Raw genomic sequence first — 27,781 nt, 5'->3', positions numbered from 1 at the left:
TCTGATCACTGGAACAATGAGGAGCAACATCTACCCTCAGATCCAAATCCCAGGCCTTCTGTACAGGCAGGAAAGCAAAAATCCCCAGGTCAAACCTAGGTCTTTGGCCTGCTCCAAGCTCCTAAGCTGAATTCACTGAACTGAAAGCAGCCCAGATCCTGAACCAAGGACAGCGAATCTCAAGCAACTTTTACCTTGGTGGACTTCTTCACAGAGTCTGCTTTGCTGTCATTGCTGGAGGTGCTAGCAGCACTGGGAGAGTTGCGGCCACTGGATCTGATGTCTTCGTTAGTGGGCGAGGCTCTACCATCAGGGCTGGCTGGCTGCTTTTTACGACCACTACGTAGTGTAGACATCTATCAATTTAATACAAATAAAAAGCATATAAATAAACCAGTATTTTCCCAAACCTTTTGCTTTTCCCCCAAGTTACTGCAAGGATGAGCACTCTAGCTCAGTGCCTGAGAAATGAAAAACCAAGAGCGTTAAATGTTTTTACAATTTGTCCAGGAAGGCTCATCTGGGTTTAAAATGACAAGAGGCAAATCCTTAACTTGCCTACCCAAAATCATGAAGTGCTGCTTATTTTATTAAGTAGTGTCTGCTGGAAATGAGAACATTACAAAGATGTTCCCACAGCTGCTGTTCACATGCTAGGCATCTCTTTGTGAGGGGGAGGGGAAGCCTCCCCGCCCCAATGTTCCATCTTAAAAAAGAAATCTGCTGGCATAAACCAAGACAGATATGAGAGTGACCAAAAGAGATAAGGCATTCAGGTAGGCCAGTGCAGTTCCTAAAACCACTAAAAGCTTCCATGTGTTTCTGCTACGCAATGAGAATCACAGTAGATTATGTAGCAATAATTAATGCCGTTTCATCTGTTCCCTCCTAATTTAGCAGCTGTTTGGATGGATGGCTACCATAAAAATAAGGAAGCCAACTTGAGCTGACAGCGCAACCTGACAAGGTATTCGGCAGCAATGACAACATTAATGTGACCAGAAAGGTGGAGAGGGGAGGCTAGTGAAAAAAGAAAGCTGTTACTGTCTGACAGTCCCAATCAATCAGGGTTTACGGATGGCCAGCCCCAAACAAGCTGAAGTTTCCCCTCCAACCCTGTTGAGCAGTAAGTTGGCTCTCCACAAGTGGCTCCACTTCAGCAATGCTCTCAGCACATTACTGTGGGCAAAGCCTTTTGGGACAGAATACCATACCTTTACGTCAAAGACTGTGATTATTGTCTATTTAGGCAATGAGATTTTTAACTTCAGTGGTGTGGGGAGAATGTATGGTAAGCACAAAGAGAAGTAGCATTTAAACTTTTAAAATTCTTCCTTGAAAATGTGTCCCAGGGTTACTGCTGAAAGAATCCAGCAAGCAGGAAGACAGGTACCAGTGTGAATTCTGCCGCATATTCTGGTCATTTACCTTCTTTGATGATGGCATTCATTCAACAAAAAAGAAGGATTTGTGTTTGAGACATTAAATATACACCAAGTGTGACTAGAACTCTCCAAGGGGAGTTACCTCAGGCCAATTTTTCAAAAAGGCCTCCAAAATTCTGCACACGTGCAACTGTATTTTTGTGTCTACAAGTATGGCAGGAATGCCCCAAAGCAGAGTGGCAGGGAAGAGATTGTAAGTGCAGCTTTAGAAGCCTATTTGCAAATACGACTCTCCACACTTGGAACTTTCCAACCTGCACCTCTCCTTCAGGGAGGAGCCTGAATGCACAGGTAACGAAGGGGGACGGGCCTACCGAGCCTCGACTCCGCCTCGTCCTCATGCTATGCTTTCCGCTGAGTCCATCATCTTCCTCTTTGACAGGCTTAAACATAAAGGGCGGAGGGTCCACTGGTTTCTCGATGGGCGGGAGCTCTCCGTACTTCTTGAAGTGGATGCGGCAGTCAGTGCACAGCAAGATGTTTTCGCGACCGCCGTGGTGCCAGTCCTTGGAGGCTTTTGTTGGAAATACACAATCTATTAGATATCGAACACCTGCACTTTAAATTTAATACAAATTGGAACACTACCAGCCTTTACAGGTGACTAAGCCTAAGGTTTCTCTGGAAATCATTGCCTGTTCCAGGGTGACTTCATGTTTCCGTGAACATTTACCATGCTCAATTACAGACTATTTTTTAATTAAATAGACACCTGCTGCTTTGAAAAATAATAAAAGAAAAAAATGACTCTTCTGCTGCATTTGGGGAGTCTGTTAGGCAGCTATTCTTTCTTCAAGCTCTTGGTTTCTAAAAGCTAAATGCTTCATGAACATTTCATTTCTCCCTTCCCTTACTCACCTCCGGGCTCTAAGCATGCACTCTGTGCACGTGCACAAGCATCAGAGGGCTTTCAGGAGTACTTACAGGAGTGAAGCTGACGCAGAAAAGCCTTGATGCATCATGAATTTGTGTTATGTATCTGACAGTCACAGTCCAATACTGATTTGCTATACAGTAAATGGATTATATAAGGGACTCTGTTTAGACATGTATGCATGACTGCATAAATGTCTAACTTCCAGGATCCTCTCCCATCACAGTAATACTAATTTGCAATGGTAAATCACGATTAACTCTGCTAGAATGGTGCATATTTTGGCTGATCCGTCATTACGTTTTTAGCACAGCCATACATGCATGAAAACCGCGCTTCCTTGGATGAAGCGGTGTTGAGCACAAGGCAAGGAGATACATCAAGTGCATACTGGTTGTGAAGCAGTGACGGCAGGCGTAACCCTTCAGTTCCTGTTCGCTGTCCTCGCTGTCAAAATCATCTTCGCTGGCTGAGCTCAAGTCCACTGAGTGAGCAAAGAAATGAAGGAAAAGGGAAAATCAGAAGGCTGTTTTATTTTACACTAGTTGACTGAATAACCATTTATGGTGCAACATTTCTAGCTGTGCCTCTGGAGGTGCCATCATTCACGTGAAACAAGGCTGATAGCCTCAGTAATTGCCGGAAATTAAGTCTCAGGGCAATTTTCAAGAGTATGATGTTCACTTAACGTTTCTGGCCAAATTCCACATCAGATATTAATATTCTATAGACCTAAATTCCACCCCCTGCAGTTTTAACTGGAGAAGAGTCTTTTTTTTTTTTTTTAACTTCCTGTCTTCAACAAGATGCGTAGCATTTTTGTGTACTCAAATAGAACATGCATGTGTTTCTGCAACAAGGACTTCTCTTCAAACTAAATATCTGAACAAATGTGTTCAAATGCCGTGTTTCACCCCGAAGATGGCTGAATTTCACAGGTGGGTAAAGAGATTCTTATATATAGTTTGGTAGTGTGTAAAGTGCTTTGTGATCCTTCTGGACAAAGGCACAACAAGAGTCCAGTGCAATCATTCCTTAAAGGGTACATTTTATGACTGAATAACATTTTATTTATTCGCAAAAAGAAAAGGAGTACTTGTGGCACCTTAGGGACTAAGGAATTTATTTGAGCATAAGCTTTCGTGAGCTACAGCTCACTTCATTAGATGCATCCTCCCCCTTCCCCATCCCAAAAACCCTACTATGAAACCCTTCCAATTATTTTGGCGACATTTCTGAACTGGAGTTGGTGGGGTGATAAGTTGCTGGATTTAGTCCATAAAAAGGGATTAAAACTTTAAGGGAATCTTTAGCCTTTTATACGATGATATATTCCTTACAACCACACTGAGATCAGTGGTGCTATAACACTTAGTGATGTGCTAGACTGCATTGGGCTCTGTTTATTCTTTGAGCCAAAAGCACCTGAATAATCAATATCATGGTGCTTCTAAGGCCACGTCTATATAGACAGTGCTGCAGCGGCATAGCTGGCCTGATGCAGCACCCGTCTGGTGAAGACGCTCGATGCTGCCAGGAGAGCTCTCCTGTTGGCATAATAAAACCACGCCTGAGAGCTGCAGAAGCTTTGCTGCCAGGAGAAGCTCTCGCACCAACATTAGCACTCGTGTGCATAGCGCTACGTCGGTGTAATTTATGTCGCTCAGGGAGGTGGTTTTTCACACCGCAGAGACACATACATTATGCTGACAGAGTGTAGTGTAGATGTAGCCTTAAATTTGTGAAGATATAGCAATATTGACTATAACATGGCATTAGTTGTAAAGAACAGAAAGTATGGTCATGGAACACAGCTTGCAGGGGGAAAGTTTGCTTTATTTCTTGCCTTTTCTAAGCGCAGTTCTTGGAATAATCCCAGGGAAAATTCAACATACACAAGCAACTATGACAAACAGGGAAATTTAGAGCCAGGTCAAAGTCTCCATCCTTACACTGGGCTTCTGTGCCTAAGCGCTGCATTGCACGTGGTACAAAACATCACTTGCTGATCACAGACACCTGCTATACTCAGGCATAATGGTGTGGGAACAGGAGAAGCCAACAGCCTGAACTCCATTTTCTTGCTTTTTTCGGCTGAAGGCAGAGAGCCACTACATTACTGCAGTTCTATCCATCTAAACAAAGATAAATGCGCTGCTTTTAGCTGCCACTTACAGAATTCGCTAGAGGGGGGCCTGGAGGGAGTGCTGACTGGAGTGGAAGCAGTTCGAGTCTTAATTCTCCGAAACACAGCCTGCCTTCGATGCCTACGGTGGGCTCGGGAACTTGCTGCTTCAGGCGTTTTCTTCCAATAGTAATAGAAAGTGATTAGTTCTCCCTGTAAACACAGAAGGAATATGTTAGAGGGGCACGCACAGCTGACTTGTCAGCCCTTTTCTCTCTCCCTGTCCCACGCACACAAAAGAAAAAGCTTAAGGGTATATTTTCAGACAGACAAATTCCCTTGGCTAGAAGAGAAACAGATATTTTTCTGGGGAAGCAAATTTCAAAACTTTTTTTTTTTTTTTTAAAGTAGTTGGGTGGGAAGTCTCCAGCCACCACTTTCATACTGCAGGAAGTGCATGTATTGGTGATTCAGCAGGGGGAGCTCTTTACTTTAAGCACTATATCAATACCTCTGCAAAGAATTAGTAGGCACTGAACTGCTAGAGGTACCAGCTCTCCAATTTGCTGTAAAAGCCATGTAAAAGCTTAAAGAACCCTGGCACTTTCAGTGAGAGTGGGATCAGTTCAAATAGATGATATCCTGCCCATCTTAATACGCCCCAAGCATTAAATACACTCCTGTTTGAAAAGTAGAATGTTAGAATAAAAACATGACTGAGCATAAGCGGTAACCGTATTATTCAACCATATTAAAGCAAGCCAAACTTTAATCTAAATATATATGCCCACATCGAAGTTAACTAGGCAGGTAAAGGAGCACACCCAGGGAAGCTCGTGATAATTTCACAGCATAATGAATCTGGCTTACATTCAAAAACCTAGAGCAGATGATATTTCAACTAGTGGATGAAATGCTGAGCTAAAGAACAGCATGTGGTTTTAATCTCCATTCTTTTACTTTGAAATCCCGATCATTTTCTGGCGACTTGTCTGCCTCTAAGGTAAAAGGTGTTGTTTCTTTCAAGTTGCCAGAGAAACAGAGAAGTTCTAACTAGTCCCTTGAAAATCAACATCAAAACAAACATGCCTAAATTGCCCACAAAAAATGGTCTCTCTCTCTCTCAGGGCCAAATCCTGCCGTCTTTACTCAGCGTAGATCACTTGAGTTAACTCTGTACTAAAGATGCCTTCCTCAGTCAAAACTTCCAATGGCCTAGAACAAGCAGTAACAGCATAATCTGGGTACAGAACATCGCAAACAGTGACAAGACAGAAATTATCGGACACCACTTAAGGATTTTAAAGATGCTTAACTTAAAATAGAGAACTCTGGATGAAGCACACAACCACAAGGATTTTGGATAGCAGACAGAACGGATGTATTGTTATGCACTGATAGTGAGTGCAACTGATGCAGATTTACCAACATTAAAATGATACCCACGCCCAACCAATTCCAGAGTGACACTTTGTGTGTGAGAGAGAAAAAATTAGCTACAGCCCTAGATTAGGTAGGACACAAGAATCCTCATGAAAAAAACCTACTCAGTTTTCCAGAGTCTCCAAAAGTGAAGTAGGCAGGTATCATCATCATCATCATCCAATACCAATGGGTAAATACAGCCACTCAGGGCTTATCTAGACTTGGAATACGACAGCAACACAGCTGCACCACTGATGCATTTCAGCATAGACCCTACCTACACCAACGGGAGGGGTTCTGCCATCTCGGGAGGTGACTCACCTCCCCAAGAGTTGGGAACTCGGTCCTCAGAAGAATTCTTCCATGGACCTAGCATTGTCTACATCAGGGGTTAGGTCATCTTAACTACATCACTCCGGGGCGGGTGGGTGGGTGTGTATTTTTCACATCGCTGAGCGATCTAACTGGGTCGACCTAATTTTTTAGTGTAGATCAGGCCTTGGGAACTGAGAGTCGGCCAAGAGCACGGAATAAGGGCTGGCCTACACTGGAGTCTTACACTGGCACAGCTACACCTCAGGGGTCTGAAAAAGCCACACCCAAGAGACTATGTTGACCTACGCCCTGGTGTAGACAAGCGCTAGGTGGACAGAAGAATTCTTTCATCGACCTAGCTTCCGCCCCTTGCGGGGGTGGGGGAAAGAGGCTGGATTAACGACAGCGATGGGAGAACCCTCCCATCACTGTAGTGAGCATTTATACTGAAGCGCTACAGCAACACCGCAGTAGCGTTTTAAGTGTAGACGTAGCCTAAGCCAGTGGTAGATGCAGGGACAGAACTAGGTGTCCTGACACACTGTTCCCTGCTCTAATCACGAAACCGTATTACACTCAATTAATGCAGATGCTTTAGAAACTATTTTTGACCCCATCAAAGTGGACCTGAAATCTATTCAGCACTACTGTTCGTCAAACTGGAGAGACAATTTATTGCCAGGGGCAACTGAAATTCCATGGAGAGTTCATACAATGCTCTTCAGGGCTTGTCCACATTTACAGCTCTGCATTGGTGCAGTCCTCTGCTGTAGCGCTTAGTGAAGATGCTACCTACGCTGACGAGAGAGGGTACAGGTACTCTGCCTCCCCAAGAGGTGGTAGCTACGCTGATGGGAGAAGCCCTCCCGTCAACACAGCGTTGCCTGCACCAGAGTTTAGGTCGGTGGATTTTCCACACCCTTGAGTGACATAATTAAAGCACTATACTTTGCTAGACCTCGCCTCAAAGCCAGCAAATCTTAAGCAAACTTACCAGTCACACTTTACCTACAAATGTATCTTTATCAAACCCTTGGTGTCAATGTCAGGGAGAAGTCAGTAAATCTCAACTCTGCATCTGTGGATGAAGACGCATCCTCTGATGTGTTAACCAAAGACCGCAAACCAGTGTCCCCATTTCCCATCAAAAACAGGAAATGCGAATCAATCTGGGCTGTATTTACATGTGGCAAACCCACCAAGTCCTGAGGGAAATTAAATTACTGAAGCACACGCTGCACCATAAACAAGGCCCTTTGCTTTCGGTTTTTATTTTAAAATTTCCCAGGAATTTATCAGTATTTGTTACAATTTTTTTTTAAAGGTGAAAATTGGTGCAAAAAATAACTTCACAGTTTTCTGGGTAAATATTGGGGTTAATACCAGGGGATGGGAGGACAAGAAAAAAGGAATAAAGACAACAGTGGGCCCGGAGGTGGAAGAGGATGAAGAAGCAAAAGTGTCATCTCTTCACACCATCTCCTCAATCTCTTCTGGGCTCACAAATGAAGAGATGGCAGCTCGGTTACCTGGGCGGCCCAAACTTTCCTTCCAGAGTGGGAAGCTAGGTATATAGGGGCACACTGGGGCCTGCCCAAGTTACTGAGCTGCCACCCCTCCTTCCGGAGCAGAAAGCAAGGTCCAGGGATCCTCCTGGCCCCAGGGACACCTTCAAGAATCTGGGAAGAGAGAGGATAGCTGAGTTAACCCAGGGTATCAAGCCGCAATCCTTCCTTCTGGAGCAGGGAGCCTGATCCAGGGTGTTCCGGCACTTGTTTTTTAGGATTTGAACACTGATGTGCACAAACACACATGTGTGTGTTTCTACCTTCCACAACACTACCTTATTTGACCAGACAGTCTCGCATTTACACGGAGACTAATTTATTAACATAAACACATCTACTAATGCAATGGATTGGATTTTTAAAAATAATCTGTATTTTTATGTAATTGAGTGGTAAAAATTTTGGGGGGAAATTGGTAAAAACAGAATAGCTTTTATAAAACCCTGAAATATTTTTGGTAAAAATGAGTAACAACTAGGAATGAAGGGCATTGGCCATTAAACAAAGATCCTTTGAAAACTAACCCTGCCTATATTCGGGGTAAAGCCCACTTCAGAAACATACATCTTATTCCAAACTGATCCTTCAAAAATCTGTACGAAGACTCAAATTTTAACATTATTAATGAAACAGACTCACTTAGCAGAGACTAAAGAAATGGGTGATCACAAGAGTTAATGAACTATAGTTAAGATTTATTTCTGGAGCTTCAGATACATGACTCACTAAATGACTCAACCTTCAGTCACAACCACAGGGTTAAAAATCAACGAGGAAGTATGTAAGTAGGATTTTAATATTATTCTCCCAACGGAACATATGTACACAAATTCCAACCCAGGTTTTATTAGGTGCCTTGCCATCAAATACTATTCTGTCTACCTAAGGGATTAAATGATGGAGTGGAGTGAATCTGGGAGGATTAGGAACCGCATTTTGGTGACTGCATGGGTGGCAGGGGCTTGGGCACAAACAAAAGAACATGTCACAGAAAGCTTTGGTTCTACAAACAGAGAGCGAAACGGCTCCCGGCTTCACCACGAGTGAAGTCAATTGAACTTTAATCAAACATGCATAGTGTGTGCTGCCGAAACCCATCACACATAAATTTAGGGAACAAAAGCTGTTGCAGGAATCAATAGCCTACTGAAACATTAACACAGGCAATCATTGATCAAAAGGCCCCTTTACAAAAGGCTGCCTTGCAAATTAGCTACTGTTTTTGCTTGCAAGCAAACATGGGAGCATAAACTCTGCCGACATGAATGGCCTGTAATGATCATTTTGTTCCTGGTGATCTCACCTCATCTCAGAGCAAGGTCTTGTAGTCAACACATCTTACATCTCTGTATTATAATTGCTAACAGCATGATGAACTGAGCTGGTTTGGTGCCTGGGTACTGAGGGGAGGAGGGAAGAGGGAAAGAAGGTTGTTCTGAATCCACAGTGTTCTGGGCAGTAGCACTGGCCCAGGGAAATGCTCCTAACCAATCAGCCTATATTTAGTCTATTTTTAAAAACCTTTTCATGCCAGGAGTTGGATGGTCCTAGCAACAGATGCACTGAAATCATCCAAGATAAGATCAATCCTGTTTTAGTTCTGTCCTTGGGTAGTGGCTCTGGTGGGAACGCATTCCTCTCCTGCCCCCCCCCCCTTTTAATTATTATTAGCAGCAAACAGGAGTAATTTCCCCCAAAATCTCCAAAATTAAAGACAAATAATATTAAATTAAATTAGGAAGCATGATAAAAAGCTGAGGTTGGCTCTGTGATTAACAAGAAAGGAGGGATATACTGCTGGGAAAGTCAAGCTCCACATGCCATTTGAGAACAGCTCAGCTGTCATGTCCTTCTGCAACCCAGTATTACTGATAGTGCTGCACAGGCTATTTGTAATTATTAGAAGGTTGCCTCCTTGGCACGAGGCACCATTCTCTCCTCTGCCACCATTTCCCTCCCCTGCCCTCCTGTGTTCTGCTGCAACTCAAGCAAGCACTATAAAATTAATAGTTATTCATGCCTGCCCCACTAAAAACACTGGGGCAGGCATTATTAACTACTCCATACGCTTAACAATCTAACACGAAAGCAGTAAGTGCTGCATGCCCCTAGCTTCTCATTTATGGCGATTTGCAAATGTTAAGTACATGAAACTGTATGTGCATGCATCAGTGTGAGTGTGTGTGAGACAAGAGACACATTACAGTTGCACTGGAGCAACCTCTAGAGAACTGGCAAATCTGTTGCTTAATGGAGCTGATGGTCTACTAAAGCGGAGCCAAAAAGGCATTCCATGTGCTTGGTTAGAAAGGATGGGGCTGCGTTCGGATCAGCTGTTACCTAACAAAGGTGGTGTTTTCCTTGTTTCACACAGCCATCAGCTGAGTACTACCGGTCACTGCAGTTCCACTACATTCGACTCACAAGTACACCAACCACTTTTTGGGTTGTGCTTGATCTTTATTTTTCCAACACCACAAAACACACAAGCGGCTTATCCCTGTAGCACTTTCTGACTAGCTATTTTGTCTCATTTACTCAACTCCTGCATGTATAAGGAAGAGTCCAACTGTGATAAACCAACAGTCTGTCCAAACAGCTCCAATTTTGCATTTTCTGATTTTGCTATTTGAAGTTCTGCTCCACAGTCAGGAGAGGACTCCCTGTGGCCAGGTTGGGATGCCACTGCTGATCTCTTGACACCCGTTTGCTATGGCAGCTCATGCACTCTTCGACGACAGTGCTGCACTGCCAAGGAGCCAAAAATTATGTCCTTACAGAGTGGAAGCATCGATGGGAAGAAGTCTAACACATCAAGTAAATTTAGGGGTCCATTGCTGCACCTGCCTCCTTGTCCACTTGATTGTAGATCCTGGACCAGGCTCAACCACCTATTTACTCTCTGGCTCAACCAGAGCTGCTGCAACCATCCACCAGCTTGGCCTGGTTCCCCCCATCGCAGACCATAACTCACTTTGGTGGACAAGTTCGCCGCTCCTCACCCGTGATATCTGGAACGCAGTCTACAACACCTATCCTCCCTCCTTACACAGGCCTTCCTCTTATTACGGAACCTGGACCTCAAGCTCTGAGCTCTGGATATGAGAGTGTGCTCCAATCAGCATCATCCAGTATCAGTAACTGGCTCCTCTAGCTTGCTAGACCTACACAGACCCTTGCCTTCCTCCTCTCAAGTTAAGTACGCAGTAGAGACACATTCCAAGTATCCACCTCTTCCAGTTGGAACACATTTCCCTCTCCCACTATGAGATCTGGGACTAAATCCAGTCCTTGGGATAAGGGAGCAAAACTCCCACAGAAGTTAATGCAAGTTGCACCCTCTTAATAGAAAGGATGAGTTTGGAATCACCTTCCTTTGAGGTTTTTAAGGTCAGGCTTGACAACGCCCTGGCTGGGATGGTTTAATTGGGGATTGGTCCTGCTTTGAGCAGGGGGTTGGACTAGATGACCTCCTGAGGTCTCTTCCAACCCTGATATTCTATGATGCTATGATCCCCGGAGAGGAGATTTGTCTCTCCATTAATCTGCTTGGAATCCTGGATATTCACAGACAGTATACCCTAACCTCAGCTCAAGAGACACCACCATCCACTAAGTTCCTCTATTCCCTGCAAGCACAAATTCAATCTTCTCCCCTCCAGAACTTTGTTGTGCCCACCATGCTCACTGGCAATTATTAGTCTGCCATCAGTAATGCATCCCCCTCATAGCGCAATGGAAGCAGCACTGTCTTGGGGCCAAATGTCATCCTTCCTTCCCAGACAGCTTCCTTGGTGGTATTTGTGGGTCTCCCAGACTGAGGTGTCAGTGATGCTGCTCAGTGCCTATGTCAGAAGTATGAGAAATGCAGTTTTTCCATAGCAGTGGGGGAGAGCGCTGCCCACATGCACCTGTGTCTGGCAGTGCGCTTCACTCCCGTGTCAGAGATTTCCAGCTTTGCTCACATGTAAGTACTCCCTACTTCAAAAGGCAGAGCTGGGAGTGATGAGCAAACAGACCTGGCAAAGTGGGAATCACTGAACTTCCCAGTGGGTAGGACATGGTGGTGCGTCCAAGGGAACAGAGCGTCACCAGAAGTCACCTCCCTTGGGAGAAAGGTGATTGTGTCCCAGCAGCTGGATCAGTGGAGAAGAGAAAGACCTTGTAGACAAACAGCCAAAAAGGAAGGAAGAAGGGAACTACAATGAGCGCAGAAAACAGTGCTTCACCCACATCCTCCAGGGCACAGATTTCAAGTGGAAAATACATTAAGATGTTTCTACTCTCATCATTTTTTTGGCCTGTCTTCTGATTAGATTCTGAGCTCTTTGGGATGACCCCACTCTAGCTATCACCTCACACGCTGAAGACCAAGCATGGATGGGAGGAGGTCAAGCTCCCATCACATTCGAGAGCGTTCCAGGTGTCCAAAATCCTTTATTCTTATGTTATGTCCACACTACAGATGCTACGGTGGCACATACATGGTGCAGCAGCAGCTGTGTCACAGTAGCAACATAGTGTAGACACTTGCTACAGTGATGGAAGGGGTTTTTCTGTCACTGTAGTTAGTCCATTCCTCCGACTGATCCATAAAAGAATTCTTCTGTTGACCTAATGGCGTCTACATCTGGGCCTTAGAGAACAGGAGGACTTGTGGCACCTTAGAGACTAAAAATGTATTTGAGCATAAGCTTTCAGGAGCTACAGCCCACTTCATCAGATGCATAGAATGGAACATATAGTAAGAAGATACATATACATACAGAGAACATGAAAAGGTGCAAGTTGTCATACCAACTGTAAGAGGCTAATTAATTAAGATGCGCCATTATCAGCAGGAGAAAAAAAACTTTTGGAGTGATAATCAAGATGGCCCATTTCAGACAGTGGATAAGAAGGTGTGAGGATACTTAACATGGGGAAATAGATTCAATTTGTGTAAATGACCCAGCCACTCCCAGTCTCTGTTCAAGCCCAAGTTAATGGTATCTAGTTTGCAAATTAATTCCAGTTCAGCAGTTTTCGTTGGAGTCTGTTTTTGAAGCTTTTCTGTTGCAAAATTGCCACCCTGAAGTCTGTTACTGAGTGACCAGAGGGGTTGAAGCATTCTCCTACTGGTTTTTGAACGTTATGATTCCTGATGTCAGATTTGTGTCCATTTATTCTTTTGCATAGAGACTGTCCGGTTTGGCCAATGTACATGTCAGAGGGGCAAATGCTTCAACCTCTCTGGTCACTGAGTAACAGACCGACGGTTTCTTTTCTGGGGCACTGGCTCCAAGGCACATACTCCTTTCACTCTTCACCCCCTTACCCAACGCACCCGATGACGTATTTTTTCCTGTTTTTACATGCAGATGGGGCTTCCTCTGTGCTCGCTTTACAATGCTTAATATATACATGAACTGAGGCAGGTTATTCCACAGCCCTTTGTCTGGCAAAACCAATTTGCCAACCCTGCCTGGGGGACAGATTCCAAGACATACTTTCAGTACATACACACAATTTCTTAAGTGTCACCTGTATGTACATCGCCCGATGGTGAGTATCAGTATGACATGAGATTCCATGCGACACCTCAGACAAACCTTTCTGGGTAAATACTATGAAAGAAGCATTTAGGTGTAGTGAGTTTGTCAGGCCTGACAGGAGTTGCTGACACAGAGTTGTGAGCCCTTTGCTAGCTGGCACCAACAAGCCACTCAGCATACACCTAAAGCCTAGTCTACACTGAAAAATTGGTCGACCTAGGTACATTGCTCAGGAGTGTGAAAAATTCGAGAGATAGAATTAAGCCAACCTAACCCACAGTGTAGACGCTGCTAGGTCATTAGAAAAAATCTTTGATTGACCTAGATACTGCCCCTTGAGGGGGTGGATTTATTACAGCGACGGAAAAAACACTTCTGTCATTCCAGGAAGTGGCTACGCTACAACAGCGTGGCTGCAGCTGTGCCCGCCGTAGTGCCCGCCGTGTAGACATACCCTAGGTGTTAGGTGTAAACCGGCCTTATTTTTACAGGCCGAGCCCTTTAACCACAAACACTCTGTACAAACAGAACGGCACATCACACTTCCAAGTCTAGATTTGCTAAAATCAAAAAGGCTCAGATCACTACACCACTAAGCAGGGAGACTTGCTCCTGAGGGGAAGTTTCACACGCCGCCTGAGAACAACTCAATTGCCCACGTCTTTCTGTAACCCAGCATTATTGCTAGTACAGGATATGTGTAGTTATTAGGAGGTTAATTGAATTGGCCTCGTTAGCAATGACCCCCCACTTACATGGGTGTAAGGCAACACCGATCTTTTCATGTGCTGTAATATATATTTACTGCTTACTGTATTTTTCAGTGGGTTTTAGCCCACGAAAGCTTATGCCCAAATAAATTTGTTAGTCTTTAAGGTGCCACAAGGACTCCTCGTTTTTGCTGACAGAGACTAACACGGCTACCACTCTGAAACCTATTAGGAGGTTTCAGAGTAACAGCCGTGTTAGTCTGTATTCGCAAAAAGAAAAGGAGTACTTGTGGCACCTTAGAGACTAACCAATTTATTTGAGCATGAGCTTTGGTGAGCTACAGCTCACTTCATCGGAGGTTGTTTCCTTGCCACAAGGGACCATTCTCTCTCTCCTTTGCCACCATTTTGTTTTCCTGCCCTCGTGTTATGCTGTAACTCAATCAACCTCTCTCAGGGACACAATAAAATGCCTCGGCAGGCATTAACTATTCCACCCCCTAAACAATCCACTGAAAGCAAGTAAGTGCCCCGCCCTGGTTTCTCACTTCTTATCAGTGGGTTTCAAATGTAAAATACACAGTACAAGCTGTGCCTGTGTGTTTGTGTTTAGTCTTGCCTTAGGTAAACAAAGGATTAACACTATGTGCGCCTTTCTGAATCTGAGAGGTTTGATAGCCCTACCACTGCAGACAGTGCTCCTGTGGAACCAGTCACATGAATACAACAACTTACCTTCAAGTATCTGTTACGGTATAACACAGTGAGCAAACATAACAACTGCTGTTTAATTTCCCAAAAGCATAGCACTGCCAAGAGGGGAAAAACCAAAACCACAGCAGGGGGCAGTTTTAGTGCAATTACACACACACACACACAGTCTGCACAACTCTCCTCAGCTACTGTGAGTGAGGGGAGACTGGCGCTTCAGTTTTACCACAAGATAAACTTGCCTAGGTCAGCCCTGTACACCTACCTGGTCTCTGCTTTGTTTTTATCTCACCTTCAGCCCCCAACTAAAACCCCTCCAACGCATTATTAAGGATCTACAACCTATCCTAAAGGATGACCCAGCACTCTCACAAATCTTGGGAGACAGGCCAGTCCTTGCCTACAGACAGCCCCGCAACCTGAAGCAAATACTCACCAACAACCACATACCACACAACAGAACCACTAACCCAGGAACTTATCCTTGCAACAAAGCCCGTTGCCAATTGTGCCCACATATCTATTCAGGGGACACCATCACAGGGCCTAATCACATCAGCCACACTATCAGAGGCTCGTTCACCTGCACATCCACCAATGTGATATATGCCATCATGTGCCAGCAATGCCCCTCTGCCATGTACATTGGTCAAACTGGACAGTCTCTACGTAAAAGAATAAATGGACACAAATCAGATGTCAAGAATTATAACATTCATAAACCAGTCGGAGAACACTTCAATCTCTCTGGTCACGCAATCACAGACATGAAGGTCGCTATCTTAAAACAAAAAAACTTCAAATCCAGACTCCAGCGAGAAACTGCTGAATTGGAATTCATTTGCAAATTGGATACTATTAATTTAGGCTTAAATAGAGACTGGGAGTGGCTAAGTCATTATGCAAGGTAGCCTGTTTCCTCTTGTTTTTTCCTACCCCCCCCCCCCCCAAGATGTTCTGGTTTAACTTGGATTTAAACTTGAAGAGTGGTCAGTTTCGATGAGCTATTACCAGCAGGAGAGTGAGTTTGTGTGTGTATGGGGGTGGGGGGGATGTGAGAAAACCTGGATTTGTGCAGGAAATAGCCCAACTTGATTGTCATGCACATTGTGTAAAGAGTTGTCACTTTGGATGGGCTATCACCAGCAGGAGAGTGAATTTGTGTGGGGGGGTGGAGGGTGAGAAAACCTGGATTTGTGCTGGAAATGGCCCACCTGATGATCACTTTAGATAAGCTATTACCAGCAGGACAGTGGGGTGGGAGGAGGTATTGTTTCATATTCTCTGTGTATATATAAAGCCTGCTGCAGTTTCCACGATATGCATCTGAGGAAGTGAGCTGTAGCTCACGAAAGCTTATGCTCTAATAAATTGGTTAGTCTCTAAGGTGCCACAAGTACTCCTTTTCTTTTTGCGAATACAGACTAACACGGCTGTTACTCTGAAACCTGTCATACGACTTAGTTACTCTGCGGTAACCTTTTTTTGGCCCTGGAGACAAGCCCATAGCCTCTTGCAGAGGGATGTCTGGTTGCTCAGTGCCTGTATTCGAGAACAAAACAAAGCGAAGACCAGGCAGGAGTATAGACCTGACCTCTGCAAGTTATCTAGTGGTATAACTAAAGTATCTGGTCTTCGCTGTGCATTTTATCTCATGAATAAAAAAGCTCCTGTTTTAGCAATGATGACAAGCCCTCAGAATGCTGGTGTGAACTGTTTGCATCAGTCTAAAAGGAGTCATAGAGGTTCCCCACAACCATTCATAAGAGCCAGACTAAGGCTTTGTCTACACTGGCAAGTGAAAGACAAAACTTTTGTCCTTCAGAGGTGTTAAAGAAAACAACAATTCCCCCTCCTCCCCCCACCCGAAAGACTAAAGTTTTGCCGATGACAAGCGCCGATGTTAGAGTGACCAGACAGCAAATGTGAAAAATCTGGACAGGAGTGGGGGGTAATAGATGCCTACATAAGACAAAGCCCCAAATATCGGGACTGTCCCTACAAAATTGGGACATCTGGTCACCCTAGCCGGTGTGAGCAGCGCTCTTCTGCCAACAAAGCCGTGCCGCTTGTGGAGGGTGGAAGTTGCGTTTTTTTTTTTTTGTCGGCAGGAGAACTCTCTCCTGCCGACGAACAGCAGCTACACCGCGCGCCTTTTAGCAGCTCAGCTGTGTCGCTAAAAGCGGCGTAGTGTAGTAGACATAGCCTAACTCACACCTTGGGACAGGTCGACATACCCCGATATGAGAATCGCTCGCCCTTTGGCTTTCAGGATCCTCCACAGCCCCTTTCTATTTCCTAGGGTTTTTACTAATGGCAGCGCTTCACCTGCAACTGGAAAATATCTCCAGATACACATTATGTTGTTGCCCTCCATTAGTGTCTCAGCAGCAGGGGAGTCAAATATATCTTCTCCTAGCACAAATACTCTCTCATGGCATCAGATAACTGAATTAAGAATGATGGAATAAAGCGTGGGACGACAGAGCCAACGAGGAAAGACTGAAGGTAACCGGGACTGTAGGTGTTCCATTTTCTTCCCAAAGTAGCTTCATGAGCACTTCACTGAAGGTTTAACCTGGGCGTTTTTACCATTTTAATCTTAGTGCACATGCTATTGTCACAGTGACAAATAGGTTTGTGTGTGTTCTAATTAAGCAATAAGTCTCAACAGATTGTGCAGCAGTGCTGATTAATGCCCTCTTTGGATACATAAGGATACTGCACAGTCTGAATTGTCTTATTAAAATTATGAAAACAGGCTCAAAGAATAGTTGTGGTGTTATTAAAATATATTAAAAATCCTTCTGCCATCTAAAATGGTTCCTAGGGAATTTCCTGTAAATATCATAATCTAACAACATACTGTAAAAGCTTAAGAGATTCTCTCTATTTATTCCCCTACCTATTAGTTTTAAACTGTAGTTTAGCTTTCTCCTCTCCTGCCCTCTGCTTGGGAGCCTTTTTACAAACCTACATAATGCAACAGGCTCTGTTTTTCTGACCATCTTTATCTTCTTCCCCCCAAAACTCAGTGTGATCAGCTGGGTTGGTTTCACTTTGTAAATGAAACTCCAGTCCAAAAATGGATAGCGTGGCGGGGGAAGGAGAGCAGCTAGGAGGGATAGGTTTACTGAACCCATGATTTCACTTTGAAATGTTAATGTTATCATTTCTCCCCAACACAAGTACTGTCACAGATTTACTCAGCAATCCAACTGAGGCTCTGTCTGTTTCTTGGGATCATTTTGTAGCAGAAAAAAAACTCTTGTCAGAAAACTTTAGACTCTGCAATTATTGTTGTTAATGGAGAACTGGACACTATGCCTAGCTCTGTGCAGACCTGAGGAAAACACAGTGCCTGCTCTGTGAATTTACGTTCTCTTTTAGACAAGTGACACAATTTAGGCCTGTAATATAAGAGATTCAAAAGCACCTAAGTGATTTAGACTCTTAAGTCCCTTTGGCTTTTAATGATACTTAGACATTAAATGCCTAAACCACTTTTGAAAATGGAATTTCTGCACTTTGGAAAATTCTCAACTGGGGTGGCATTTGCCTCCACTATATAATTACATTAAATACAAAAATAAGCTACTTGGGGACTGTGTGGGGAAACCTAAGGGTGCAAGAAGGATACTTTGTGTATGCATATTTTTGAATGGAGATTGAACAAGAGTCAGAAAGGGTAAAGAGATCAGTGTAGAAAAAGAAAAAAAGGGAACAGAGGCTGGAAAGTGGGGAGTGAAAAACTACAAAACAGGAGAATAGTATGAGAACAGTCTGGAGTGTCAAGGAAAAAAAGGATATATACAAAATATAAATGTGTACAGTAAAACCTCAGAGTTACGAACACCTCAGGAACAGTTTACAGCTGAACACTGACTTAATACAGCTTCTAAACTACCACGCAGAAGAAAAATGCTGCTTTTAACAGTCTTAATTTAAATGACACAAGCACAGACACAGTTTCCTTACAGTGTCAAATCTTTTTTTTTTAAACTTTCCCTTTTTTTTTTGTAGGTTATGTTTAACTCAGTACCGTGTTGCACTGTGTTTGCTTTCTTTTTTTCATCTCTGCTGCCTGATTGCATACTTCCAGTTCCAAATAAGGTGTGTTGCTGACCAGTCAGTTCATAACTCTGAGGTCCTACTGTATTTGAAAATATACTATACATATTTGTAATATGCTAATAATACTCTTCACTTATATACCATCTTTCATTTGAGGATAAAGTGCTTTATAAATATTAATGTATTAAACCTTGACATACCCTTTGGACAGTAAACATTAGTCACATTTTACAGAAAGGGAAATAGAATCACAAAGAAATGACTTGCCCAAGGTCACAAAAGAAGTCAGTAACGGAGCTGCAAACAGAACCCTTGTTTCTTTATCACCTCTCCTGTGTATTAGCTACAATAAAGCCCCCTCCAATAAAGTGGAAAACATTCAATGATTTTCTGCTGTTATTTCAAATGCATGGGATTTACTGACCCACATTTTACTACTGACATGAGATTCCTTTTAAAAAAGTGAAATCCTGCTGATTACCTACATTGTCATGTGAATAGCTCAGCCAATCAAAGTTAGACTCTTATAAGCAATTTTATAATACAGACTAAGCTTTACTGGACAAAAGTCCACCTTCATTAGACATGGTAAATTCACTGCCTGCCCGTTCCTCACTAGCTTAGCAAAGAATCCAGTGTGACTTTCCTCACCTCATTCTAGATCCAAGCTATTTGTTCTTTTAATTTCCAGGTTACTCTCTTAGTTTTTGACTAGAATAAATCAACAGAGTAATATAAATTCTGCTAGTAAGAGGGTAAGAAAGATTGGCAACAAATCAGTCTGTGCTGAGGCCACATTTGCTTCTGGCAAGAAGAACTAACTGAGATAATGCGCAAGTTACAGAAGTTTTCCTGGCTCAGTGCTCTATGAAAATATTTCTCTTTTTTCAATTCTAGGGATTAAACCATTGGGTTTAACAACAGTTCTGAAAATCAGAGGCTTGAAGCAAGCTGTTGCATTCTTTTAAACCTTAGCCACAGTTGGAGGCCTCTGTCACTCCCTCCAGCTGTACGCAGCGCTAGAATGAAAAGGAAGGCTCTTGTAATTGAGGTTTCTCTCTCCAGAGACTTCTCTTTTGTTAATCAACAGAGTCCTCTAATCCCCAAAGGAACCCACAGGCTGTTCGCTGCATCCATTACTAATTGTTAGATACCATCGTTAATAGCATCAGTTATAGTTCTACAAGACTGCTTAACAGCTGCCTTTGATGCCAGGTAAATCTGGCAGAACATACCTGTGGAGCTACCCAATTAACTGGGTATTACAATACAAAGTGGCAGGTGGAAGTGACTATCAGCAATGAAGGGGTTAAGGACCTCCTTATATCTGATGACAATTCCTGCATTCTGCTGAGTGATTTGGGATCCAGTTAACCCTTCTGGAGCTCTATTAGTATCATCACAGGTACTGGAACTCTGATCATGGACCTGCCATTTGTTTGAGCCTTCTGACAAGTTCAAACTCATTTAACTAATTTAAATAAATACCTTAAACTAACCCCCCCCCGCCCCCCAAAAAAAACACCAGGACACACTTTTGCAGGGCCTGTTCAGACACAGCTGCCAAACCTGCTGCGACAGAGGGCCCCCACCCCACCTGGGCCAGGCTGCAACACTAGTGTGATGTTTACTGCTCATGCTCCAGTGGTTCATGACTTGAAGTGTGAACAGCTTCATGCCCACAGAGCTGTGAGAGGATAATGTAGCCTATGCAGAATCAGGATTTCTTTTTGTATTAAGGCTCAGGGTAGAACACATCACAGGTTCTTCCCTTCTTGCTGTTCAACAAGAGACATCTATTCACTATCCCCTTTGCCCTTCCAGCACCTACTAGTCCCTTTTGTCCTCCTTCTGAACGCTTATTCCTCTCCTCTTCTCCCCCATCCCGCCCCACTCCCAAAGCTGGCATGACACATCTACAGCTTGGGGCAGGCGGATGTGTAGTTTACCTCTTGGTCATAAGAGTAAAGGGGGAAAGGGGACAACAAATGGCTTTGCAATGGCAGATGGAGAAACCCGCTCTTGGCTGCCCATTTACAGTCAAGTTTTGAGCTTTATAACCATCCTATAAATCAAGCACACCCCGTTCACTCCTAGGTAACTAGATGTTCTCAAGTGCTCGCAAACTATGGCAGCAATGAGATTAATATACGTGCCTAGGTAGATCAGATATAAAGAACATGTAAGAACTTTAGGAGAAAGACTCACTCCAGGGTGTGTTAGAATTATAGAATATAATCATAGAATATCAAGGTTGGAAGGGACCTCAGGTCATCTAGTCCAACCCCTTGCTCAAAGCAGAACCAATCCCCAATCTTTGCCCCAGATCCCTAAATGGCCCCCTCAAGGATTGAACTCACAACCCTGGGTTTAGCAGGCCAATGTTCAAAATACTGTTAACATTTAAATCTTAGCAACATGATATGAGGAATAGCACAATAATTCATCTCTCCAATTCAGTTTTCTTCTTGCACAAGCTGAATACGTCACTATTTCCTAGTTTCATTTAGCTGGAGTCAAATAGCATTTCACTGCAATTGGCTACAGCGCCATGTTACCTTTCTCACTGTTTTCTCATCCCTGTAACTAAACCACAATTCCATCAGTGAAAGGAGGAGGAGAAGAAAGAAGCCATAAAGCTGCTGAAACTACCATGCTCCATCCCGTAAACATTTTTCTATTTATCTGCCCTTCATTACATGCACAATCTTATTATCTCTGCACAGCCTCAAAGTGACAGCCGTCAGGGTCACCCTATAAAATATACATTGGCAATGTTACATTTAATGATGGGAGCGAGGAGAAAGATGAAAGATGGGAGGGATGGAATACTGCAGGACGTTTTTAAAGGGATCATCAGTTATATCTGTGCATTTCCCGAGGTGATAATTGAATGACAGTGGCTGGAGGGAAATCCATTTTTGAGCTCAGGAAAGAATTGCGAAGCGAAAAATGTTTTTGTATTGGAGGCATGTAATGGCTGCCAGAAAATGAAAAAGGCTCCTTCAACCACATCAGTTCTTATATTTTATGTCTTTTATATGTGAGCTGGCAATTATCTAGTACAATCAGCTTTTGAAATACAGCTTTGAAAATAAAGACAGACTTTGGTCATTATATCCTGTCGACTAAGAGGTATTTTCTGTTGTAGTCTGTGTGTCAACTTCAATTAATTTAAATGAAGGATCAATTTTGTAGTGTGGAGAAGGTGACATACCAAACACAAGGGCAACCGCCTTTATCATTATCATATTGGTTTTAAAATAAAAGGTTAAAGCACAATTCTAATTATGTTCTGTATTTAACTAAAAATTACCCCATGCATTAAAGTGAAGTAGATATGCACTAATCTGTATTCCTTGTAATTTGGCAACACTGTAATGAGGCCCTGAGTTACTAAAACTTCATTACTTAAAATGAAAAGAACATTTTTACTTGTATACAGTCATGCATCTTCACAATTATAACTAAACTACACTTGTCAAAAACAACAATATTTTGCATTGCAATATTCTTGCTTTTTTGTTCTGCGTGTTCACTAGCTAATTCACAATGGGTCTCCCAGTCATTAGTGTAAAATACTATCTACAACTAACCAAAGCAAGGGTATTAAGAGTTAAGGTTGATACTACATGATTATTGTATAATAATTTTCATTTGTACTACCCCATAAGTGCCAACCAGCCCCAGTCATGGATCAGGACCCCACTGTGCCACGTACTGAACAAAACTAACTCATCTCAGTGCACGGGGACCAATGCAAGATCACCGCAATAGCCACAACACATAGGTACAAAAGGATGGGTTATGGAAAGAATATTCCATAACCTTAAACCCAAAAAATACAAGAAACAATGTGTTAAATCAGAGTTGAATCTGACAAATGTAGAGGTTTTTTCTTTTAAATATACTTCACTGCCTAGGACAGAGGTGTTTTTTGTTGTGCTACGCAAAGTCTCCAGTCAGTTGAACTGGAAAAGCATGCAGTACTATGATACACCACCATGGTATCAGCCTAAACAATAGATTTTAAATGGATAAGGAACACTCCATTCTTAAAATACTATCAGCTATTGGTCCCACACCATTTGGAAGAATATTGAGGCTCTTGGAGAAGGCATGGGAGCTTTGGAAAAAATAACTGATGACTGAAGCTTTTATCCTTATTTCCAATGCACCACAAACCCTTATGCAAAATCTGTGTGTTTCAGACGTTTTAGAGCCATTTTTCCATTCCAGTTTAGCAGTCACTGTTTGGTCCATTACGAGAGAAACAGGGCAGAAAACAAAGCATTAACACGGTTTCTCTTCAGGATTATCATATACGTGGCTTCTGCCCATCCTTGAATGATCTGGGAAGTTTGGTAATGAGGTGGTTCTTTTAAGTTTTTGAGGTGCCTTAAAACCAATGAGCAGAAAACCCAAGGGACAATGCCTGTGGCTGCTCCACTAAAATTGTTCTTGCGTGTTCTCTGCAAGAATCAGCAATTCTGGACACACACACAGTACTATCTCTAATGCTCCAAACTAGCTCATGTAAAGGTGCTTCTGTCAGAGATTTAAGCCATCTTAAAGAGCTGACAAAATGAAAAGTCTAAACTTTAGGGGTCTTACAAAGATCTTCAGCTTTCCCGTAACTGTAGTCAAGTGAGAGAATGCTGTGATGCTCTATTGGTCACAGAGGACCATCTCCTTCTAATTATAATTGTTGTATATAAAACTGACTGCTTCACATTTCCTCTTCGCTCATTGAGAACTACATTGTTATCAAATTCATGGCTAAAACCTTCTACACTAAATTAAATAAAGAGGAGTTAATTTTGTTTAGATCCCATCAGAAACAGAGGTACACATCACCTAAGTCTCAAGGATAAGTGAATGGGTGAATCCAGGAGGCTGGATTTTACTAACTAGTCAGATCCTAGGGTATTCCAGCGATTCAGTCAGCCAACCTTGCTAATGTTTTCAACTTCACTAGTCACAAAAGTTTTGTGCTTTATCGTTAGCTGTATCTACACTTTTCCTCCACAACTGTCTCATGGGAATTATGTCCTGTATTTCCTTTGGGAATGTAAGTGCGATATAGTGACTAAATCAAGCGGTAGGCCTCTGGGTTTTATGTCCAGGTCTACCACTAACAGGGTGACCAGATGTCCTGATTTCTGGGTCTTTTTCTTATATAGGATCCTATTATCCCCCACCCCCTGTCCTGATTTTTCACACTTGCTGTCTGGTCACCCTAACCACTAACTCTGTGAGAGTGACCTTCAACAAGACACTAGGGTCTTGTCTACACACACTTGCACTGATTTAGTTAAACTAGTTTAATTAAACCCACTGAAACCTCTGTGTGGCTTATTTTGGGTTAGCCTAAATCTGTTCCCAATTGATTTAAGCCACTTAAATTGAAAGAAGAGCGTCCACACAGGGGATTATATTGGTTTAACTTCACACCTTTATATAAAATGGAACAATTCTACACAGAAACTCTTCTCTCCCCAAGCTTCAGTTCTCCCTCTATAATACCTTCTTTTCCCCCACTCTTGATCTTTTTATTTCCAGCCTTTTTCTTTCTGAGGCCCCCTTCCCCAAAATGCTATAAAAACTACATGTCCCACCTGTGCCACAACAACTGGTTTTCTGCATCTAAAAGCCAGGGCGGGTGTTAAGGGGTAGCAAACAGGGCACTTGCCCAGGGTCCCATGTCAGGGGGGCACCGTGAAGTTAAGTTGCTCAGGCTTCTGCTTCAGCCCCAGGTGGCGGGTCCCAGGGCCCCACGCTTCACCCCATGCAGTGGGGCTTTGGCTTTCTGCCCTGGGCCCCAGTAAGTCTAATACTGGCTCTGCTTGGCAGACCCTCTGAAACTTGTTCTCCTGGTTGAGAACCACTGATTTAGGCCACGTCTACACTACAGGGCTATTGCTATGGTGCTGGAGCTATGCTGGCATAACCCTGTAGTGTGGACACAGTCAACACCAACAGAAGGCGTTCTTCCCATCAGGGTAGGAACTTCACCTCCCCGAGGGATGGTAACTAGGTCAACGGACGCATTCTTTCATTGACCTAGTTATGTCTACACTGGGGGGTAAGGATGGCATAGCTAAGTTGCTCAAAGGGATGGATTTTTCAGATCTGAGTGACAGAGCTATGTTGGCCTACATTTTAAGAGTAGACCAGGCCTCTCTGAGACAATGGGGTCCTGACAGTGGTTGGGTTCTGTAGACACTACTATAAAAAAAAGTATTTCAACAACCTGTCTACTTCACAGAGGGAGAAGGCGAGCCTTAATTACCATTTGGATAGCACTCCGAGACAGTTAAACAAGGTGCTAGACAAGAACAAAGTATTATTAAGCAGCTACAGGCCAAAAGCTTAGTAGAGTTTCGTGATGCAACAAGCCTCTGTTCCTTTATGCAGAACAGAACAGAACTCGGCCTGCACAGTGTATTATTTCAAGCCCTGTATTTTTCCCCATTCTCAGGGTGTTCCTTTGCTGGAATCTGATCTCCTTCTCTTCTGGAGTTGATTCCCAATGATGCAATCAATCACTCAATAAAGTCTACCTCTATTGTTACCTTGAAGAGTATGTGAAGAAGTTCCTGCTAAGATTTTCCACTTCTACACTCAAAAGCAGACATCCATCTAACATTAGCCTACTGTCTACCACGACTTTTTCCTGGGCAAGTGACATCATCTGTTGAGGAAATATGTACCAATCAAAGGGAAAACCCTACACAAACCAGAAAAATAAGGGACTCTGAGGACACTGGGATACAACGGTAACTGCAGATCTTGGGAGCCTGGTGGACTTTTTCTCCTATTCCTTCAATAGGAAAGAAAAATGGGTAAACCAGGGATTATCTATCAGTATTTTAAAGATTTCACACAACAGTTCTGTTTAGTTTACTTCCATGTATAAAAAAAGAAAAGGCTAGGGCAGGGGTGCTGGAACAATTTGTATACTGGGGTGCTGAAAGCCATTGAACCGAACTGTAAACCCTGTATATGATGGAAACCACTTTAAGCCAGGGCGTGCTACTGCACCCCCAGGCTCAGGTCTCCTGATCCACTTAGTTAGTTGAGATAACCCTTGCCTCTCCCTAAGGAGACAGCAGCAAGAAGCAGCATTTAACAGGAAGTGCCGATGTGTCTGCACACTGACCTGCTTTCCACATTTCAATGAAACCGAAGTTTTACGTTTTCCTTACACATCTGTGATGAACAATGCTTGGCTTGGCTTGACAAATACATTCATTACCCCAGCTTCTCCACTTGCAGGCTATGACCCATAGGGGAGTTGTTGAACACTAACTTTCAGTGACATTTAAAATGAAGCCCATTGTGAAAGAATGAAAATGAAGTGGGGATCACCATAAACTTTGTAATCTAATCCCTGTTCTTGTTACCTAAGAGAGAGTGTAGGTGAAGGCTGGGAGCCAGAAGGAGTTTCTACCAACTTTTTCTTACTGCAGCTACACTTGCAGGAAGACATTACAAGAGGTCAAAACATTGTTATGGAAACTGGTGGTTTCTATTATGCACTGAAAAACGCTAGCTTTAGCGCTCCTTTAGAGATTCCATGTCACCGAATGCCTGACACTTAACCATCGAACAAACTGAGTGAAAGAGAAGAAAGCCATCCATTTCATACCAAGGCTTGTGGAATAGTTTCAATGAAGTCTGGCATCAACCTCCAAAAATGACACAAACGAACACATACTCCACAAGCCTAGGTACAGAATAGATGCCTTTCCTCTGCCACCCAGTCTGTTCCACAGTTGACATGCCAGGTGTTCTGTGACACAAAGTTATGTCTCTCTCATACCCCCCCCCCCACCTTGTCATTTACTCTTGATTTTGAACAGACTAATGATTAGACTTCGACAGAATTTAACACAGCTGTCCCTTTACACTACTGTCAAATAGCTACTTCTTTAGCTAGTGGACTTTCCACAGTAGCCAGGTGGCATGAATAGGAAGGGGGATTTCCAGGCAGCATACGAAGCAAAAAATGACTTGCCAGAGCAGCAGTTGCTCTTCAGTTGCTGTCACTTTTTCCAGCAGCCCATCTTAAATTCCTTGCTTAACCCCCCCACCGCCAAAACCAACAACTCCAAGTAAAGGAAACTTAACCAAACACAAACAATACCGCTATGAACAAACAAAAGGAGAAAATAATATTAGGCTGATGCTTTAATACGGTTCACTACAACCTGACTGAACTGGCTGGAAAATAAGGGGAAAAACTATTTCAGCAGTGGGGGTTTTTCGGGTAACGACTACTCTAAATAGAGTGAAAGGTTTGCAGTTTGGTTACCTGTTCAAGAGGAAGGTGGGTTAACACTGTACTTACACTTTAAGCTTCTAAGGCAAAAGGTACTGTCGAAGAGCATAGTACATTATTTCAAGCAGTAATGAAGACTCGCAATACTTCTGTGAAGTAGATACTTATCCCCACTTTACAACAGGAGAAAGGGGTGCACAGAGGTTAACTGACTTGTTCAAGGTACACAATCAGTAGAAGAGATGAGAACAGAACCCAGGAATCCTGTAAGTCAAAGGCTAATATATTAACATATGTACCATTTTCCTTATAAAATACAGACGCCCTTACAATGTTTTATAAAATTGTTCTAGATCTGGGTATATTCTGACTCCCTGTATTTCTCTTTTCAAATTCCTTTTAACCCGATTTCCTGTAGATAGGAAACTGGCCTGCTACTACCACACTCTCCAACCTGCTCAGGTTTGTAGTAAAGGAATCTACAAGCTAAGGCGAAAGAATCTTTTAAAGTCAGTTCCTTCTCAGCACTTCACAAAGAGGTCAAGATCAAGTCAAAAATGTGAAGAACTTCTTACAAAGAGGCAGGAGACTGCTTCATTAGGTTTGTCCCAGAGCCCACTTTCCCCACCTTGGAAAGCTGCACATTTTAATGGATTCCTACAAGTGCATCTGTTTGTTGGTATCATCACCACAGTACACACAGGCCCAGATCCACA

At 43.1% G+C, this 27,781-nt stretch overlaps 1 protein-coding gene across 5 annotated transcripts in view; it reads right to left on the bottom strand.

Annotated features, from left to right (window-relative positions):
* Positions 1 to 27,781, bottom strand: part of RERE (arginine-glutamic acid dipeptide repeats) — a 401,924-nt gene that overhangs the window by 19,868 nt on the left and 354,275 nt on the right. For all 5 annotated transcript variants that reach the window (XM_084652065.1, XM_084652067.1, XM_084652068.1 and 2 more), the window contains 4 exons: positions 4,495 to 4,657; positions 2,711 to 2,803; positions 1,760 to 1,959; positions 195 to 356 (listed from right to left, as the gene is read on the bottom strand). In XM_084652065.1, the coding sequence (XP_084508191.1) occupies positions 195 to 356; positions 1,760 to 1,959; positions 2,711 to 2,803; positions 4,495 to 4,657 (618 nt within the window). The remainder of the gene's footprint in view (positions 1 to 194; positions 357 to 1,759; positions 1,960 to 2,710; positions 2,804 to 4,494; positions 4,658 to 27,781) is intronic.

Source organism: Lepidochelys olivacea (assembly GCF_965140295.1).
Source record: "Lepidochelys olivacea isolate rLepOli2 genome assembly, chromosome: 18".
Taxonomy (NCBI): Eukaryota; Metazoa; Chordata; order Testudines; family Cheloniidae; genus Lepidochelys; species Lepidochelys olivacea.
The sequence above is the reverse complement of the archived record's forward strand: the minus strand, read 5'-3'. Positions and strand labels throughout refer to the sequence as shown.